The following is a 14,635-nucleotide window of genomic DNA, read 5'->3' on the forward strand; positions in this document are numbered from 1 at the left end:
GCCAGCCATATCAACCCTAACTTACAACACTGGATAGGTCCATTGAAAACACATAACAATGGGGGTCATTCCGAGTTGATCGCTAGCTGGCGTTGTTCACAGCACAGCGATCAGGCTAAAAATCGGCATTTCTGCGCATGCGTATGGGCCGCAATGCGCACGTGCGTCGTACGGGTACAAAGCCCGTTGTGGTTGTGCACAGGTTGTAGCGAAGTTTTCAGTAGCACTGACGGCCGCAAGAAGATTGACAGGTTTCTGGGTGTCAACTGACCGTTTTGAGGGAGTGTTTGCAAAAACGCAGTCGTGTCTGAAAAAACGCAGGCGTGGCTAGACGTCCGCTGGGCGGGTGTATGACGTCAAATCCGGACATGAATAGGCTGAAGTGATCGCAAGCGCTGAGTAGGTTCAGAGCTACTCTAAAACTGCACAAACTGTTTTTGCAGAGCTCGGCTGCACATGCGTTCGTACTTCTGCTAAGCTAAAATACACTCCCCAGTGAATGGCGGCATAGCGTTTGCACGGCTGCTAAAACTAGCTAGCGAGCGATAAACTCGGAATGACCCCTAATGTCTGTGCCATCAAGCCCAGTAAGGATAATCCTAAGAGAATAGTTTATACATTGGTGGACACCACAAAAGTTGTAGCTATTTTTGCTTTAAATGAATATTTAGTATAGAGGAATGTCTCATAATGTGCCCATTTTTTCCCACAGGCTGACTGCATTCGTATTGAAGTCCTTCAGCAAAGCTCGGCCTTATATCTTTATAGATGAGAACCACCTGAATCACTCCCTCACCTGGATGAAAAATAACCGCCAAGCATCCGGCTGCTTCCGCAGTGTGGGGAGGCTGTTCAATAATGCTATGAAGGTGCATTGAATGTACAGTAATTGTGCTAATAGGACATATAGGTGATATACTGTAGGTGGCAGTACATTATTTTTACTGCAATTATAAATAAATGTTTAATTACAAAAACACTGCTCAAGAAAATGTACATATTAAAGTTATACATAAGACATGGGACAAGAAGATAACAATGAAAGTTGGAATACTGCAGCAAATGAAAGATGTTCTTTATAAACTACAGCGGGAAGCAGGAAAGGACTGGGGGTGTGCAATAACAAAGAGGGCATGGCCTTGCGGCACTTCCCCATCTGTATCCAGGCAGCTGAGCAGAGCTCCGGGAGGCTGGGCTTCTTGGCCAGCCCCACTCTCTGTGTGATAGACCAGCCCATCAGGCCATCAGTCCTTCTGGCTTTTGCCAGTAGTGCCAGATGGCCAGTCCGCCCCTGGAGGGAAGGCATTACCTGTGCTGCCAAATAGAAATTGTTTCATGTTATTCTATCTGTTCTATACCCAGACTGCACAGCTACAACCTTTGTTTTGCCATGTGACTTGTGCTCATTCACGTCATTTGTATAAAAAATTGTGCCCTAACTCTCCATATACAGTACTTACAGAAACACGTTCTGTAAATACATATCACACATTAGACTTGTGTAGTTTATAGAAGTATCAAGTTTTAGGAAGACCACCAGGTTAGTTCTTTGGTGGGCCACTTTTGTCCTTAATATGGCTTAAATTCTTCTAGGCATGGATTCTACTAACTGTTGGGATGTTAAGTGGGGGTTATTAGTCCAAATTCAATTAACTCCATCTTCCAGTTGCTGAATGCTTGATGGTAGTTTATTCAGAAGGATCCATGCTTTTGTGTTGTTTTCTTCATCTACTCACCCTACCATCTACATCAGGCTTCTTCAACCAGTGTGCCGTGGCACACTAGTGTGATGCGACCAGTTGCAAGGTGTGCCGCGGAGCCAGAGCAGCTTCATGCACCTGCAGAGTGAACTGTTGGCCCAGGCTCTTCTTAGAGGATCAGTCGTGCTCCAGCCATGACCTATGCCTTGAAAACTGTGATATCATAGGTCACGGCCGCCGCGTCTCACCACCCAGCCAGCCCACCTGCCTGCATACACATCTTCCAGTTCCCGCCTGCATACACAGCTTTCCTTGCCAACCCACATCCACACCTGCCCGACAGCCCGCTGCTCATACTCCACTATGAACAACCCCCGCCACAAGAGGGACAGGGTAGGAGGACAGCTGATAATAATATTTGTTATTTTATTTCTCCTGTGGGGAACAATAGGATTTCTATAGGATTTATGTGAGGAGAATAAGAATGTATGGATGTATTTGGGGAACAATGTGAATAATTCATGTGGGGAGCAATAGGATTTATGTGGGGAGCAATGTGATTGTTTTTTCTGTGTAGTCCAATGTATGTGTGGATTTTTGTTTTACTGTGAGGGCCAATGTGTGTATTTTGTTTTTATCTGTGGGGAACAGATGGTGTGCCTTGGCAATTTTAAAATATTGTTGGGTGTGCCGCCAGTAAAAAAAGGTTGAAAATAACTGATCTACATGGTGTTATTGAAAACATACTGTAATTTGTCAGACCGCAAAGACTCGTTTTCAATCATTCACTGTCCAATTCTTGTGTTACTGAGCAACAGGCAGGCATTTACACTGCTTGCAGCAGGTAATAATGGCATTTGGACATGCCATCTGCATCTGTAGCCCATATAATGTAATGTGCGGTATACTGTTCATTGAGAGGCCACCTGGAATGGTCCCTGATTCAGATTATTCATAATTAGATACAGTGTTACCCGTCTGTGGTACTGAATAAGTCTCCCCACTCGCCTCTCTGTTCGAGAATCCAGTAGCCATTTTAAACCAAAGGCCTTGTACTCTGATCGTTTTTGTCTGCTGGTCCACTCTGTGTACACTGTAACAACTGCAGACATTGGGCAATTCACCAGTGAAGCCAATTGGCTAATGCTCGCACTGCTGCTGCTGTCACCAACAATCATTCCACCATCAAATCCATCAGATTGCTTTGTTTACCCATTATTTCATGAGTGATATTTTATTAGTCTCTGCATACAGATATGTCCTCATACACTTAGCATCTATACCCTATACCAGTAATGGCTAACCTTGACACTCCAGCTGTTGTTGAACTACACATCCCAGCATGACCTGCTACAGTTTTGCTATTTGGCCATGCTAAAACTGATGCAGGGCATGCTGGGATGTGTAGTTCAACAACAGCTGGAGTGTCAAGGTTAGCCATCACTGCCCTATACAGCTATCCGACGCGACTGAGATGCTCCAAGAGTAGTGTATTATAATTTTCTTTCAGTTTTGTTTCAGTGCAAGCTAACAATATGTTTTTCTTGCCTCCAGTTGTTAGATTTATGCAGATAAGATGCACATTTGTAGCAGGAAAGATGCTCATCACTTCTGAGTCAACCAAGACCAAGCCACCGAGAGGGACTATTTGCCATGAGCAACAGTGTATGAGGACATATCTGTACCTTCTCTTTTCCGCCCTTATACAGGTTCACACACAGTGCTGTAACTAGACATTTTGGTGCACTGTGCCAGAAGGAGTATTGGTACCCCCCTCCTTATTTAAAACAGGGTCATGGCTTTAGGGGAAGGGGTGTGGACACAGAATGGTGCCAGTTCACATTACACCACACACTAGTGTCCGTCAGTCAAAATACACCACACAGTAGTACCCCTTATACACGTTACATCAGGTAGAGCCCCTTAGACCCATTATGTCAAGTAGTACCCCTACACACATTACACCAGGTAGAGCCCCTTATACACATTATGCCAGAAAGAGCCCCTTATACAAATTATGCCAGGCAGAGTCCCTTATGCACATTAACATTAAGCCAGGTAGTATCCCTTATACACATTACGCCAGGTAGAGCACCTATACATTTTATATGCCAGGTAGAGCCTCTATACATTATGCCAGGTAGTGCACCTATACATTATGCCAGATAGAGCAGCTATACATTATGCCAGCTAGAGCCTGTATAGATTATGCCTGCTAGAGCCCTTTACAACTGTCCCTCTCTCCTCCCTTTTGGTGTAGTGTCCATATGAGGAAAGAGTAAGGGAGAGACTTATACTTACAATATTTCCTGTGGCTGCTCACTAACTCAGCCATTGGTGTCCTCCTCTCCCTCTCGCAGCCACCCACACGCTGCAGATCTGCACGGCACTGATGGTAAATTGTGGGTGGACACAGATGGGGCAGCCGTGAGGGGAAGTGCATGACAACGGACTTGAAGTTCTACTGCTGCACTGCCCGCCGCCCGGCTACCTATGTTAGAAGTAGCTAGGCACTGCAGATACAGTAGCTAGCGGCAGATGGTGATAGTGCGGCGGGGTGGCAGCACGGGTGTTACCAGCGGTTCTGAGCCCACAGTGCATATGCTCTGTGGGCCAGGCACACGCCTTACGTCAGCGTTGTCAGCAGAACAGCTATTATGCATAAAACTCTATGTATGCAGCTCTTTGTTCACACTAGTTCTCTGCATTACAGGGAGGAGTGGAAGATGAAACATCACTCTCTGCTTATGTAACAATAGCTCTACTGGAGGCTGGTGTATCTCTGGAGGTAAGTGATTAAGAGCAACTTAAGATAATTACACTGTACATTTTTTTGTAAGAAAAAGATTATGGGCCAGTTTCCTGAACATAGCTTACACACTGTGATTTATAAATTACGACGGTCCAACTGCAGGCCACACACATCTGGTGGCCACATTGTCCTTGCACCATAATACTGTATGTGGATGTACTGTAGTTTAAGTTGAAATCTTGAAGGTAACTTGCATTGTTACAAGAGGTGTAAAGGGGTCATGTAACCTCATGTTTAGTAGTACACCCACTGTGTGCCATTAACTAGGCTAGTTACAAGCAGATTTGTTCCTTTGAGCAAGTTTTCCAGTATCATCTGTATACGGATAATACTCAAATCTGCCTATCCTCCCCAGATTTGTCACCATCTGTTTTGGAGCATGTCACTGAGTGCCTTTCGGACATTTCATCTTGAATGTCATCTTGCCACCTCAAACTTAATATCTCCAAAACAGAGTTAATTATATTTTCACTGGCCAATAATAGTTACCCACCTGATATCTCTATCAATATTGATAATTCAACAATCAACCCTACCCCACAAGCTCGCTGCCCAAGTGTAATTTTTTTACTGTAAACTGTCCTCTGTTCCCCACATTCAATCTGTCTTTAATCATGTTACATGCCTCTAAGAAACATATCCAAGATACGACCATATCTTACACAAGATCCTGCAAAAACTCTGATCCTTGTTCTCATTGGGCGGGATGTACTAAGCGGAAAATGCGGTAAACTCCCTGTTTACCGCATTTTCCGGATGTACTAACCCACGGCCGGCAGTACAGCGCCGCGGTGGGGTACGCCAGCTTTATGGGCTTCTCTCCGCTGTGCTGTGTGAGGGATCCGATCAGATCCCTGCCAGCATGCCCTGCGGCCGCCCCCGTCACCCCGCGCATGCTCAGACTGACTCCTGGGGCCGAATCCCGGAAGTCAGGCTGCCGCTGCGCATCGCGGAGGACAGCTCTTATAGGAAGAGCTGTCCTCCGCAATGCTGATTGCATATGTTAGTACATATGCGATCAGCAACGTGGCGCAGGGCGGCGATGGGCGGCGATGTACATTAGTACATCCCACCCATTATCTCTTGCATTGATTATTGCAATAGTCTCTACTGGTCTTCACAAAAATAGGCTCACACCACTACATTCCATTCTTAATGCAGCTGTGAGACTGATTTTCCTTGATAGACGTTCATCCTCTGCAGATCCACTTTGTCAGTCCCACCTTTGGTTACCAATATTCTACTGTATTAAATATAAAATACCTTTACTTAAATACGAGTCTATTTACCAAACTGCACCAACATAGATCTATTCAATATTCTCAACATATCTCTCTACCCGACCTCTCCACTCTGCACAAGATCTGTCTCTCATCCACTTGCATTACTTGATCACACTCAGAACTACAGGACTTTTCTGGGCTGCACCCACTCTGGAATGCCCTCCTTGCACAATAAGACTCACTTCTAGTCTCCAAACCCTCAAGCATTCACTGAAAATGTTAGCGCCGGGAGGCGCGCGTCCCGGCCGTTGCTTTGGAGCCGGGATGCCGTTCCTCCCGCTGACCCCTGCACGGCGCCTAGCAACAGGTGGACATTGGGTGCAAGATCTCCTGGTCCCCGCCTGGCGCCTAGCAACAGGCAGACGATGGGCGCTGAGAGTCGCTGGATCCCTGGCAACAGGAAATCAGCTGTTGTACAGGGACGTGCAGCAGGACAGCAGCACGGTATTATGTAATTAGGGATTTCTGCGGTTATTGGTGCAGCACCATTTATATTCCCGTCCTGGCCACTACCAAAATGCTGGTGATAGTTCCTGCTTAAGTGTGTACTGGTCAGCTCGTAGGAGATCCTGTCAGCCTGTGTTGTGCCCGTCACCCAGAGACCTTGCCTGATTAATTACCTGACCAGATCCAGCCAGCCTTGTGTACAGGTTTTGTGGAGTTTCCACACAAACATTGCTTGCTTGCATTTCTGTATATAACATCCGTGAGCAATGTTGCTCTCACTGTTTATTTGCTTATTACATGTTAGAGCATTGTTACTTTTACTATCACTCATATATTTTGTGTCGCAGGTTCTAGTTAGCTTTTTCTTACTCACTCGCAGTCTCGGTTGATGCCTTGTTTCCTCATAAGACCTGGGGGCATCGTAGTCTGGGAGGACCTAATTCGCCCATTCAAACGTGGCTGCTGAAGGAGAAGACAAGCTCTGCAGGCACCAACTGACCACTGGGAGGAGTAATGGAGTGAGGGGTAGAGTAGTAGTTGCTGCTGTCATTCATACAGTGCCGTTTCTAGCGGCGGGCGAGCCGTGCAACCGCACGGGGCGCCCGCCGCGGCACTTCGTGACTACTCCTCTCTTTCCTCTCTCTTCCACCCGAGCGCTCCTGCTCGGGGGGCGGGGCTTCGCGGAATGACGCGTTTGCGTCGTGACGTCACGACGCAAACGCGTCATTCCGCGAAGCCCCGCCCCCCGAGCAGGAGCGCTCGGGTGGAAGAGAGAGGGAGGAGAGGACTGGAGAAGATAACCATCGACGGAGGAGGCGGCCGGCCCGCGGGACCCGAAGAGCGGCAAGTTGTAAGTATTCTCTTTCTCTCTCTCTCTCTTTCTCTCTCCCTCCCCACTTGACACCTGCCGCACTGTGTAAAATGGGGATACCTGCCACACTGTGTAAAATAGGGATACCTGCCGCACTGTGTAAAATAGGGATACCTGCCGCACTGTGTAAAATGGGGGCACCTGCCGCACTGTGTAAAATGGGGGCACCTGCCGCACTGTGTAAAATGGGGGCACCCTCCACACTGTATAAAATGGGGATACCTGCCGCACTGTGTAAAATGGGGATACCTGCCGCACTGTATAAAATGGGGATACCTGCCGCACTGTGTAAAATGGGGATACCTGCCGCACTGTGTAAAATGGGGATACCTGCCGCACTGTGTAAAATGGGGGCACCTGCCGCACTGTGTAAAATGGGGATACCTGCCGCACTGTGTAAAATGGGGGCACCTGCCGCACTGTATAAAATGGGGATACCTGCCGCACTGTATAAAATGGGGATACCTGCCGCACTGTATAAAATGGGGATACCTGCCGCACTGTGTAAAATGGGGATACCTGCTGCACTGTATAAAATGGGGATACCTGCCGCACTGTATAAAATGGGGATACCTGCCGCACTGTATAAAATGGGGATACCTGCCGCACTGTGTAAAATGGGGGCACCTGCTGCACTGTATAAAATGGGGATACCTACCGCACTGTGTAAAATGGGGATATCTACCGCACTGTGTAAAATGGGGACACATGCCTGCGTACTGTGTAAAATGGGGATACCTGCCGCACTGTGTAAAATGGGGGCACGTGCCTGCGTACTGTGTAAAATGGGGGCACGTGCCTGCGTACTGTGTAAAATGGGGACACCTGCCTGCGTACTGTGTAAAATGGGGATATCTGCTTACCGTACTGTGTAAAATGGGGATACCTGCCTGCCGCACTTTGTTAAATGGGGACACCTGCCTGCCGCACTTTGTAAAATGGGGACACCTGCCTGCCGCACTTTGTAAATGGGGACACCTGCCTGCCGCGCTGTGTAATATGGGGACACTTGCCTGGTGTAATGTGTAAAAAGGGGACTTTTTTATTTTTATTTTTTCCCCCTGTGGTGGGTGTGATATCAGACGAGGCCACGCCCACTGAAATGAGACCACGCCCATTTTAATCAGGCCACACAGCCTTGTTGGGAGCGCGCGCGCCTTCGGCGCGCGCATGCTTTTTTTCTGGCTATATGGGGGGGGGGGGGGGGGCACGCAATTTTTTTTTATACCAATGGGGGGGCGCATTTTGAAATCTCGCACTGGGAGCCAAATTGTCTAGAAACGGCCCTGCATTCATACTAGCCACAGCTTCACCCGTGAGTACTGGAACTCCCCGGTTGCCACACACTTCCTTGAGTTCCAGGTACTCAGATCATAGCAGAAAATTCACCTCTTCAGACAAGCTTATCAAATTCCGGACCCACCCACATAACTTCCCTGTCTAATTACGTCCCCTCTGTACATTCCACACATAACCTCACATATTTTGTCTATCTTCACTTTCACTCCCTCCTGATCTTTGGCCAACATTGCTTGGTGACCATTTCATACAGCGCATTAAGAACCTTTGTAATCTTGTGGACCAGTATGCAATAGGTAGCATCTATCCTTGTTTATCAATGCCTATTTCCCTATAGATTGTAAGCTTGCGAGCAGGGCCTTCCTACCTCTATTACCCAGTTTTGTTCTATTACTGTTGTTCCAATTGTAAAGCGCAACGGAATATGCTGCGCTATATAAGAAACTTTTAACAATAATAATAATTGTCCACTCTTTAGAGGGTTGGATACATTTCCTGAAATAGGTTCTAGGGACTGAAGTGAATGCATAGTTGCCAACTTTCTGGTTGCCCTATCCAGGAGGGAGCAGCCAGGTTTGCACAACGGATGATGGTGTTGGGGACATGGCTTATAATATAAAGAGTGGTGTGGGAGAATGATGTGTCATGTGACACGGCTATTGAGACCATGCCCACGCTATACAATGCTGACATTACCAGCATTGTACAGTGGGGGGCCTGGCTATAATGTTGCAATACAGTCAACTGGTGGCTAGGTGGCAGGTAGGGCTTGCTCCAGGAGACTTGCCCACTCTTCCAGGGGGTGGGAGAGCCACCTTATTTTGGGGAGCCTTTTTGGCTGTTCCAGGAGAGTGGGCAAGTAAGGATTCTCTATTCTCTGGCAAGTAATGCCTAATATGGGGGCTGAAGTCTATACTGACCTAGGGGAATGTCAGTACTATGGGGGTCATTCTGACCCATTCGCTCGCTGCTTTTTGTTGCAGCTGAGCGAACGGGTCCCTACTTCGCATGCGCCGGTGCCGTAGTGCGCCGGCACATGCCAGACGGCTGAAGGCTGTAGCAGGGATGCGATCGCTTCTGCCTGATTGACAGGCAGAGGCGGTCGCTGGGCGTTTGGTCACCGTTACGTGGGAGTGGTCCGGCCAAAGCAGGCGTGTTTTCGGACCAAACGGGGGTGGGGGGGCGGTGACAGTGTGAAGGATCGTAGCTGTGCTAAATTTAGCACAGCTACGATCAACTCGGAATGACCCCAAATATGTGGAAATCTTGCATGATAAAAGTGATTTTTTTTTGGCCTTCTTGAAGTTGGAGTTTTTTTAATAAAGCAATAAATTAGAATTACCCTGTTGTTTCCCATTTCTCTTACAGTAATAGGTTTTAGCTAAATCCCGTAACTTGTATGGTAATAACAAATTTGGTTTCATTCCTTTGCAGGATCCCCTGCTTAGTAATGCTTTGACCTGCCTGCGGAAGGCTGCTGTGGATGTGAGCAATGTATACACTCAAGCTCTGCTGGCCTACACCTTCACTTTGTGCGGAGACACAGATCTCAGGAAGATGCTGATGGATAAATTGGAAAAAAAAGCAGTACTAGGCGGTAAGAAACATATGTAGCGACAGGTATATCTGGTACATAGTGCATATAGATTTTAGTACAGATGTGCCATTGATAAGGTCCCTTAAGAACTTTTTATTTGTCCAAATGAAAATATTTATATTAAAACCTTTCCTTCTGTTACTTTCTGTTAATCACCTCATTCAGTCATACATAGTTTCACACTCTACTATCTAAGGCCAGTGTTTTTCTTCTATGTGTTTTTTCTTTAAATTCTGGGAATTTGGAACCTCTCTATTTCTCCTTCAGGCGTTAACTGAAGTGATACCTGAACTTGAAATCTGTCCAAAATCTTGCTCCGTGGAGGTAGGCACTTCACAGAGACCCTTAAAGGCTGGAACACATAATATGCACTGAAGCATTCATATGATGATTGACAAGGTTGTAACAGTCTCAGTAAAATGAACAACAAAGGAGACATTAGAAATAACTAATTTGATATCTAGTCCTGTTTTACTAATAATATTTCTCTTACGTCCTAGAGGATGCTAGGGTCCACATTAGTACCATGGGGTATAGACGGGTCCACTAGGAGCCACTGGCACTTTAAGAGTTTAATAGTGTGGCCTGGCTCGTCTATCTATGGCCCTCCTACCAGACCCAGTTTAGAAAATGTGCCCGGGGGAGCCGGTCACAGCTAGGGGAGCTCCCAGAGCTTGTTTATTTTAATTTTTTCTAAGAGTAATTTAGGCACAGGGAGGCTGCTGGCAACAGCCTCCCTGCTTCGTGGGACTTAGGGGGGAGTAGTGTCCAACCCTGAAAGGCTAATGGCCACTATCTCCGCTGACAGGACACTGAGCTCCTGAGGGTGATGATCGTTAGCCGCCCGAGGCGACCGCTCACTCCCGCAGCATGCCGCCACCCCTTAACAGAGCAAGAAGATTCCGGTGATGAGTGTGTCACCGGCGACCCGACAGGCGGGGAGCTTGTGTGAATGGCGGCAACAGGGTGGGAGCGCAGTACTGATACTGTGCTCCCGAAGGCTCAGCGGTACAGCAGGTGCGGCGCTATGAGGGGCACCCTGGACCAGCGCAAATACCCTACACTGGTCACTCAGGCTATCAGGGACTCCGGTAAACGCTGCTAGCATCATACCTCAGGCCAGTATAAAATTTCAAATAGTGCTGGAAGACGCGCCATGTTTGGGGCGGAGCGTCTCCTCAGAGCGGACCCAGCAGCTCACCAGCGCCATTTTCTCCCTGCAGATCCACTTCCAGCAACGCTGACAGGGAGCGCTGTCCCTCCACACGACTCCAGCTATCCTGTGCAGTACCAGGGGGTTGTAGAAGGGGGGGGGGGGGCTGTAATTTCGCTGTGTAGTCTATGAAGGGTACACAGTCAGCGCCAGGCAGTTCTTATATAACTGTCTCTGGGGCGCTGTGTGTGCTGGTTCCAAACTCTGTCTCTCTCTGAAGGTACTTGGGGGAAACTGTGTCTGACATTTTCCTGTGTGTGTGTATCTCACATAACCATGTCCAGGGACTCTGTGTCTTATGCTGCAGAGGAAGTATCTTCTCCATGTACCCAGGAATATAATATCATGTCTCAGACTTCCGAATCTGAGCCACAATAGCTGGCTTCCATTAAGGGAATTTCTACTAGGGTTGCCCATACTGAGACTGAAACTCAGGTTTTAAGGAAGTCTATGGAAGTTTGGTCGGGTTCTGTTCCCATTACTTCTAACAGGGCCGTAACTAGGGGGGGGGGGCTAAGGGGGCATGCGCCCCAGGTGCAGAATTTGAGGGGGCGGCAAGGAGTTACAGAGGAACAGGTGTTTTTTTTGCAGGTTTTTTTTTTTTACCGGCAGTGCTGTGCTGCTCCAGTGAGGCACCAGACTGTACCCTTGGCAATGTCTCTGACCCACCTGTCTGCCCACAGCTGGCTCTAATGCTGTGCAGGTGAGCTCCAGTACCTGGGTTGTCTTCTATGCCGGCTACTGTCTTAAACTCTCTTCTTTGCCATGCAGTGCTGCGACTAGCGTGCAGTGCACTGTACAAGCTATAGAAGCGCACTGTGCTCTCAGTTAGCAGTATCAAGCTCCGCTTTGCCTCCCAGATGGGGGGATTTTGTGTAGCTTATAGGGGGATGTTGTGTAGTGATGTAGTGTACCATATAGGGTATGTAGTGTAGTAGTGTCTTGCAGTATATAGGGGCATGTAGTACACTGATGTGGTGTAGCATATAAGGGCATGTAGTGTAGTCATGTAGTTTACCATATAGGGTATGTAGTGTAGTAATGTATTGCAGTATATAGGGGCATTTAGTGCACTGATGTGGTGTAGCATATAAGGGGATGTAGTGTAGTGATGTAGTGTACCATATAGGGTATGTAGTGTAGTACTGTATTGCAGTATATAGGGGCATGTAGTACACTGATGTGGTGTAGCATATAAGGGGATGTAGTGTAGTGATGTAGTGTACCATATAGGGTATGTAGTGTAGTAATGTATTGTAGTATATAGGGGCTGTAGTACACTGATGTGGTGTAGCATATAAGGGGATGTAGTGTAGTGATGTAGTGTAGCATTAGCATATAGGGTATGTAGTGCAGAGCATAGGGGCATGTAGTGTAGTTCAGCGTGTAGGGGATGTAGTATAGTGATGTAGTGCAGTGGGTAGGAGAATTTAGTGCAGTGACGAAGTGTTATGATATAGTGCAATGTATGGAGACACACAATGGAGCATGTAGTTGAACACGCTGGCAGGGCATGTGACGCATACTGTAGGGCATTTGATGCACATAGGGGAATATTATCCAATAGTATCTCCTTTTTTCAAATTTCCTGGCAATCTGATATTTTAGTCTGACAGAGTTTGTTTTACTGTTGTTGTTTTGTTTTTTGTTTTAGTTTGTTTTTTGTTTTGTATTTTGTTTTTGGGGGAGGGGGCGCAAACTATTGCCTTGCCCCGCGTGACGAAAATCCTAGTTTCGGCCCTGCTTCTAAATCCCCTAGCATATACCCAAAGAAACGTGCACTTGCCCAGACTATGCAAGCCGACATGGATACCAACTCTGACACGGCAGACGGTGATGGGGATATGCTGAGGGGGGTGGCATCCCTTGCAAAGGGGGTACAACCCATGATTGAGGCCATTAGGGATGTGTTACACATTACTGAAACACCACCTGAGCAGGTTGAGGAAGCTTACTTCGCAGACAATAAGAAAGCCTCGCTAACCTTTTCTGCGTCTAAAGAATGAAACGCATTATTTGAAAAGTCCTGGGAAACCCCAGTGAAAAGGAGGAGGATAGGAAAAAATGGGAAAACCTACCCATTGTTGATGCATCTATCTCCAGACTGTCTAAAAAGGTGGTTTTACCTGTCGCTGGATCTACCGCGTTAAAATAACCGGCTGATTGTAAGATTGACACTACGCTCAAATTCATATACACTGCTTCGTGCACGGATTTCTAAAGCCATAGTAAAGTGGTCAGCACATTACTAGTGGACTTAGATACGATAGATAAAAGTGACATTGGTGGTCATTCCGAGTTGATCGCTCGTTGCCGTTTTTCGCAGCGCAGCGATAAGGTGAAAAATTGGCAGTTATGCGCATGCGCATGGTTCACTGTGCGCATGCGCTAAGTACTTTCACACAAAAGTTTATATTTTTACTAGTGATGAGCGGGTTCGGATCCTCGGGATCTGAACCCGCCCGAACTTCACCCTTTTTTGCACGGGTCCGAGCAGACTCAGATCCTCCCGCATTGCTCGGTTAACCCGAGCGCGCCCGAACGTCATCATCCCGCAGTCGGATTCTCGCGAGATTTGTATTCTATATAAGGAGCCGCACGTCGCCGCCATTTTTTACTCGTGCATTGGAGATGAACGTGAGAGGACGTGGCTGGCGTCCTCTCAGTTTCAATGTTCGGTGGGCTGCAAATTGTGCTGCAAACATCTGTGCTCAGTGTGCTGCAAGTGCAAATATCTACGTTCTCTGCCTGAAAAACGCTCCATATCTGACTGTGCTCAGTGTGCTGCAAATATCTGTGCTCAGTCTGCTAATTGCTTTATTGTAGGGACTGGGGACCAGCAGTATTATATAGTAGGAGGACAGTGCAGAGTTTTGCTGACCAGTGACCACCAGTATTATACGTTCTCTGCCTGAAAAACGCTCCATATCTGTGCTCAGTGTGTTGCAAATATCTGTGCTCACACTGCTTTATTGTGGGGACTGGGGACCACCAGTATTATATAGGAGGAGTACAGTGCAGAGTTTTGCTGACCAGTGACCAGTGACCACCAGTATTATACGTTCTCTGCCTGAAAAACACTCCATATCTGTGCTCAGTGTGCTGCAAATATCTGTGCTCACACTGCTTTAAATGTGGGGACTGGGGACCACCAGTATTATATAGGAGGAGTACAGTGCAGAGTTTTGCTGACCAGTGACCAGTGACCACCAGTATTATACGTTCTCTGCCTGAAAAACGCTCCATATCTCTGCTCAGTGTGCTGCAAATATCTGTGCTCACACTGCTTTATTGTGGGGACTGGGGACCACCAGTATTATATAGGAGGAGTACAGTGCAGAGTTTTGCTGACCAGTGACCACCAGTATTATACGTTCTCTGCCTAAAAAACGCTCCATACCTGTGCTCAGTGT

At 47.3% G+C, this 14,635-nt stretch overlaps 1 protein-coding gene across 7 annotated transcripts in view; it reads left to right on the forward strand.

Annotated features, from left to right (window-relative positions):
* The window catches only part of LOC135056670 (alpha-2-macroglobulin-like protein 1), a 409,885-nt gene that overhangs the window by 295,218 nt on the left and 100,032 nt on the right, over positions 1 to 14,635 (forward strand). For all 7 annotated transcript variants that reach the window (XM_063962113.1, XM_063962120.1, XM_063962116.1 and 4 more), the window contains 3 exons: positions 713 to 869; positions 4,414 to 4,488; positions 9,847 to 10,009. In XM_063962113.1, the coding sequence (XP_063818183.1) occupies positions 713 to 869; positions 4,414 to 4,488; positions 9,847 to 10,009 (395 nt within the window). The remainder of the gene's footprint in view (positions 1 to 712; positions 870 to 4,413; positions 4,489 to 9,846; positions 10,010 to 14,635) is intronic.

Source organism: Pseudophryne corroboree, chromosome 3 (assembly GCF_028390025.1).
Source record: "Pseudophryne corroboree isolate aPseCor3 chromosome 3, aPseCor3.hap2, whole genome shotgun sequence".
Lineage (NCBI taxonomy): Eukaryota > Metazoa > Chordata > Amphibia > Anura > Myobatrachidae > Pseudophryne > Pseudophryne corroboree.